Source organism: Oncorhynchus gorbuscha, linkage group LG08, assembly GCF_021184085.1.
Source record: "Oncorhynchus gorbuscha isolate QuinsamMale2020 ecotype Even-year linkage group LG08, OgorEven_v1.0, whole genome shotgun sequence".
In the NCBI taxonomy this organism is placed as follows: domain Eukaryota; kingdom Metazoa; phylum Chordata; class Actinopteri; order Salmoniformes; family Salmonidae; genus Oncorhynchus; species Oncorhynchus gorbuscha.
The window spans coordinates 2,007,954-2,014,125 of NC_060180.1; the positions used below are offsets into that span (position 1 = coordinate 2,007,954).

General features: G+C 45.3%; 1 protein-coding gene across 1 annotated transcript in view; it reads right to left on the reverse strand.

Annotated features, from left to right (window-relative positions):
• Positions 1-1,859: 1,859 nt before the first annotated feature.
• The window catches only part of LOC124042228 (lysosomal cobalamin transport escort protein LMBD1-like), a 148,218-nt gene continuing 143,905 nt past the window's right edge, over positions 1,860-6,172 (reverse strand). The window contains exon 14 of the mRNA XM_046360645.1: positions 1,860-2,588. Within this exon, the coding sequence (XP_046216601.1) occupies positions 2,442-2,588 (147 nt within the window). The 3' untranslated portion in view covers positions 1,860-2,441. The remainder of the gene's footprint in view (positions 2,589-6,172) is intronic.

Genomic DNA, 6,172 nt, shown 5'->3' on the forward strand with positions numbered 1-6,172 from the left:
AACCAGGCATGTCAGTTAAGAACAAATTCTTATTTTCAATGAAGGCCTAGGAACAGTGGGTTAACTGGCCTAGGAACAGTTGGTTAACTGCCTGTTCAGGGGCAGAATGACAGATTTGTACCTTGTCAGCTCGGGATTTGAACATGAAACCTTTCGGTTACTAGTCCAACGCTCTAACCACTAGGCTACCCTGCCGCCCCATTCTTGACTCAAGACATTTCAGCATTTCATTTGTCAAAAAAATATAATTATTGTTTGACATTATGGAGTATTGTGTGCAGGCCAAAGACACAAACTCTAAATGTAATCAATTTTAAATTCAGGCTGTAACAACAAAATGTGGGAAAGGCACTATAAGTCTGGTCACTATTCTATTAGCTAATTACTCTGTCACGTGATACACTAGATTGACCGCAATGACACAAACACACACACACACACACTTTGTAGTTAATTACTCGTTTACTTTTGGACTTTGACTTTTAACATTCTAATTAGTTGTTTTCATTATGCACAAGCTAATATTTCAGAGGTCGCAAAAGAACAAAAACAACAACCGACCGGTATGTTTGTTGGTGGTTGATTTTTACAAAATCTACATTAGCTCTAATCTAAAATCATTAGAATTTCAGTTGGTGCAACCACCCAGTGTGGGTTAATGATAGCCACGACTTCAACTCCACTAGACCACTATATCCAACCTCTCACCCTGTGAGCCACCTGCACCAGCTCAGAGCTTCTTTCCTTTCAGCCTCTCAGATGGGGGTTTATTTGGTCTGGACTAAAAACGGTCAACTGCTGATACACAAATACAGTGATGTGGTCTATACATGCATTTTGGATTTTGAGTGAAGAGGCGTCTGACAGCGGTAGACATTACAACTCCAACTTCTCTGAAGTACTGTATCCCCACATCTCTCCCTCTGAGTCACATTACAACTCCAACTTCTCTGAAGTACTGTATCCCCACATCTCTCCCTCTGAGTCACATTACAACTCCAACTTCTCTGAAGTACTGTATCCCCATATCTCTCCCTCTGAGTCACATTACAACTCCAACTTCTCTGAAGTACTGTATCCCCACATCTCTCCCTCTGAGTCACCTTACAACTCCAACTTCTCTGAAGTACTGTATCCCCACATCTCTCCCTCTGAGTCACCTTACAACTCCAACTTCTCTGAAGTACTGTATCCCCACATCTCTCCCTCTGAGCCACCTTACAACTCCAACTTCTCTGAAGTACTGTATCCCCACATCTCTCCCTCTGAGTCACCTTACAACTCCAACTTCTCTGAAGTACTGTATCCCCACATCTCTCCCTCTGAGTCATATGCATACGTATATACTGTACTCTATATCATCGACTGCATCCTTATGTAATACATGTATCACTAGCCACTTTAACTATGCCACTTTGTTTACTTTGTCTACATACTCACCTCATATGTATATACTGTACTCGATACCATCTACTGTATGCTGCCCTGTACCATCACTCATTCATATATCCTTATGTACATATTATTTATCCCCTTACACTGTGTATAAGACAGTAGTTTTGGAATTGTTAGTTAGATTACTTGTTGGTTATCACTGCATTGTCGGAACTAGAAGCACAAGCATTTCGCTACACTCGCATTAACATCTGCTAACCATGTGTATGTGACAAATAAAATTTGATTTGATTACAACTCCAACTTCTCTGAAGTACTGTATCCCCACATCTGAGCCACCTTCGTCCCTGAGCACTTCCTCCCAAACATGGAAAACACAGGGACTGATTTAGACCCACCAGGTGGCTGCAATTCATTATCAGGTAGAACAGAAAACCCTGCAGGCTCCGGATCTCATAGGGTAAGAGTTGAATACCCCTGCCCTATATAGTGCACTACTTTTGATAAGGCTCTCTGTCTAATGTAGTGCACTTCATAAGGAATAGGGTGCCATTTGGGAAACATACACTATCTAAGACAGGCCCGCTCTGCCTCGAGCATTAGGCAGGATGAATAAATGCATGTGATCCAGCTCGCTGGAATAGGAATGATGCATATTCCCGTTTGTGTCTGCATGGCTGACTTCACCGTAGTAACTGTTGAGGAGGCTAGGAGGCCATGTAATCCATCAGTAAATGCTTGTACTTGACATTAATTCATCCTGGTTGAATAATGAATGATACCAAAGAAGGTCTTGTGCACCACTGTTGGACATGAGGATAACTCGCCTCTACACCACCATCTCTTAGTCCTTATTTAGTGCAATACTTTTGACCAAGGCCCATGGTAGAAAGTAGTGCACTAAATAGGGAATAGGGTGCCATTTGGGATGTACACCTTTTGTGAGATATTAAACATTGATCATATATTCTAATGTGTTCATTATATATATTACACGCTTCCTTCTTTATCCCGAGTCTTCTTTCCTCTGATGGACTGGTAGGTCTCTACGTATGGAAAGAATAGAGCATCTCGCTGTACTGCGAGAGATAGTCCTCGTGTGTGTGTGTGTAGCTGGCAGTCTTACCTTGAGGTGCATCGGCATCGCAGGTCTTGGTAGTCCAAGTGGTATTATTCCCTGGTGGCATCGGGCTCTGACCAAACACACACACAAAAAGAGGCATGTTTCTCTTCTCCATAGCAAACAAAGTATCCAGTACTGTTTGTTTGCTTTAATATGAAGGATGTGCACTTAAAACTAACTAAGCGTACACAGTTTTCCATTCAACTCAACTGCAATCCAGAAAATAAAACATGTATGGTCATCATTGTATTCCACCAAGGTGTGTAGCTAAGGCTGCTAAGGCAGCTAATGTGGCTAATGAGCCTAAGGCAGCTAAGGTAGCTAATGAGGCTAATGTGGCTAATGACCCTAAGACAGCTAATGTAGCTAATGTGGCTAATGAGGCTAAGGCAGCTAATGTAGCTAATGTGGCTAATGAGGCTAATGTAGCTAATGAGGCTAAGGCAGCTAATGTAGTTAATGCACTAATGTAGTTAATGTAGCTAATAAGGCTAAGGCAGCTAATGCACTAATTCAACTAATGTAGCTAATACAATAACTGTTCGTTATCATATTTTGTTGTGCTGCCATTTACATTTAAAAGCACATGTTTATCCTTCAACCAATCATGAACCAAAGCCTTTAGGAGGATTCAGGAGGATGGAACTCTCACTCCTTTAGGAGGAGTCAGGAGGATGGAACTCTCACTCCTTTAGGAGGAGTCAGGAGGATGGAACTCTCACTCCTTTAGGAGGAGTCAGGAGGATGGAACCCTCACTCCATCAGGAGGATGGAACCCTCACTCCTTTAGGAGGATTCAGGAGGATGGAACCCTCACTCCTTTAGGAGGATTCAGGAGGATGGAACCCTCACTCCTTTAGGAGGATTCAGGAGGATGGAACCCTCACTCCTTTAGGAGGAGTCAGGAGGATGGAACCCTCACTCCTTTAGGAGGATGGAACCCTCAGGAGGATGGAACCCTCACTCCATCAGGAGGATGGAACCCTCACTCCTTTAGGAGGATTCCATCAGGAGGATGGAACCCTCACTCCAGGAGGAGTCAGGAGGATGGAACCCTCACTCCATCAGGAGGATGGAACCCTCACTCCTTTAGGAGGAGTCAGGAGGATGGAACCCTCAGGAGGATGGAACCCTCACTCCTTTAGGAGGATTCAGGAGGATGGAACCCTCACTCCTTTAGGAGGAGTCAGGAGGATGGAACCCTCACTCCTTTAGGAGGAGTCAGGAGGATGGAACCCTCACTCCATCAGGAGGATGGAACCCTCACTCCTTTAGGAGGATGGAACCCTCACTCCATCAGGAGGATGGAACCCTCACTCCATCAGGAGGATGGAACCCTCACTCCTTTAGGAGGATTCAGGAGGATGGAACCCTCACTCCTTTAGGAGGAGTCAGGAGGATGGAACCCTCACTCCATCAGGAGGATGGAACCCTCACTCCTTTAGGAGGATTCAGGAGGATGGAACCCTCACTCCTTTAGGAGGATTCAGGAGGATGGAACCCTCACTCCTTTAGGAGGAGTCAGGAGGATGGAACCCTCACTCCATCAGGAGGTTGGAACCCTCACTCCATCAGTAGGATTCAGGAGGATGGAACCCCCACTCCTTTAGGAGGAGTCAGGAGGATGGAACCTTCACTCCATCAGGAGGATGGAACCCCCACTCCTTTAGGAGGATTCAGGAGGATGGAACCCTCACTCCTTTAGGAGGATCACTCAGGAGGATGGAACCCTCACTCAGGAGGGATGGAACCCTCACTCCTTTAGGAGGATTCAGGAGGATGGAACCCTCACTCCTTTAGGAGGATTCAGGAGGATGGAACCCTCACTCCTTTAGGAGGATTCAGGAGGATGGAACCCTCACTCCTTTAGGAGGATTCAGGAGGATGGAACCCTCACTCCTTTAGGAGGATTCAGGAGGATGGAACCCTCACTCCTTTAGGAGGATTCAGGAGGATGGAACCCTCACTCCTTTAGGAGGATTCAGGAGGATGGAACCCTCACTCCATCAGGAGGATGGAACCCTCACTCCTTTAGGAGGATTCAGGAGGATGGAACCCTCACTCCTTTAGGAGGATTCAGGAGGATGGAACCCTCACTCCTTTAGGAGGATTCAGGAGGATGGAACCCTCACTCCTTTAGGAGGATTCAGGAGGATGGAACCCTCACTCCATCAGGAGGATGGAACCCTCACTCCATCAGGAGGATGGAACCCTCACTCCTTTAGGAGGATTCAGGAGGATGGAACCCTCACTCCTTTAGGAGGATTCAGGAGGATGGAACCCTTACTCCTTTAGGAGGATTCAGGAGGATGGAACCCTCACTCCATCAGGAGGATGGAACCCTCACTCCTTCAGGAGGATGGAACCCTCACTCCTTCAGGAGGATGGAACCCTCACTCCTTCAAGTGGATGGAACCCTCATTCCTTCAGGAGGATGGAACCCTCACTCCTTCAGGAGGATTCAGGAGGATGGAACCCTCACTCCTTCAGGAGGATGGAACCCTCACTCCTTCAGGAGGATTCAGGAGGATGGAACCCTCACTCCTTCGGGAGGATGGAACCCTCACTCCTTCAGGAGGATTCAGGAGGATGGAACCCTCACTCCTTTAGGAGTATTCAGGAGGATGGAACCCTCACTCCTTTAGGAGGATTCAGGAGGATGGAACCATCACTCCATCAGGAGGATGGAATCCTCACTCCTTCAGGAGGATTCAGGAGGATGGAACCCTCACTCCTTCAGTTTGTTAGATATAATCCACCCAAATTGACAGTGAAACCCAAATGGAAGAATGTTAGAGCAGGGTTTAAGATATAAATCCCCTGGTTCCCTGTTCCAATGGATCAGAAGGAGACAATGGTATTAAGGATAGAGAGAGAGATGATGAATGAGGCTGGGTATAGGGGTGAACAGTATTGGTGTGTGTTTGTGATGTGGATTTACACTCATTAAAATATCTTTGCTTAGAGTTCTAACATTATTAATGACTTGCTTTTTTACACAAGATATGACCCCTCCCCACCAGACACTCTCAACCTTTTGAACAACATATCAAGACTGTTTCAAGGACAGTTTTTTTCCATCTGTGGAACATTGTAAAAATCAGAAACTTTCTGTCCAAAAATGATGCAGAAAAGTTAATCCATTCTTGTCACTTCTAGGTTAGACTATTGCAATGCTCTACTTTCCGGCTACCCGGATAAAGCACTAAATAAACTTCAGTTAGTGCTAAATGACTTAAATGTAAATGTAAACACGGCTGCTAGAATCTTGACTAGAACCAAAACATTTGATCATATTACTCCAGTGCTAGCCTATCTACACTGGCTTCCTGTTAAGGCAAGGGCTGATTTCAAGGTTTTACTGCTAACCTACAAAGAATTACAATGGGCTTGCTCCTACTTATCTTTCCAAATTGGTCCTGCCGTACATATCTACATGTACCCTATGGTCACAAGACGCAGGCCTCCTTACTGTCCCTAGAATTTCTAAGCAAACAGATGGAGGCAGGGCTTTCTCCTATTGAGCAACATTTTTGTGGAATGGTCTGCCTACCCATGTGAGAGACGCAGACTTGGTCTCAACCTTTAAATCTTTATTGAAGACTCATCTCTTCAGTAGGTCCTATGATTGAGTGTAGTCTGGCCCAGGAGTGT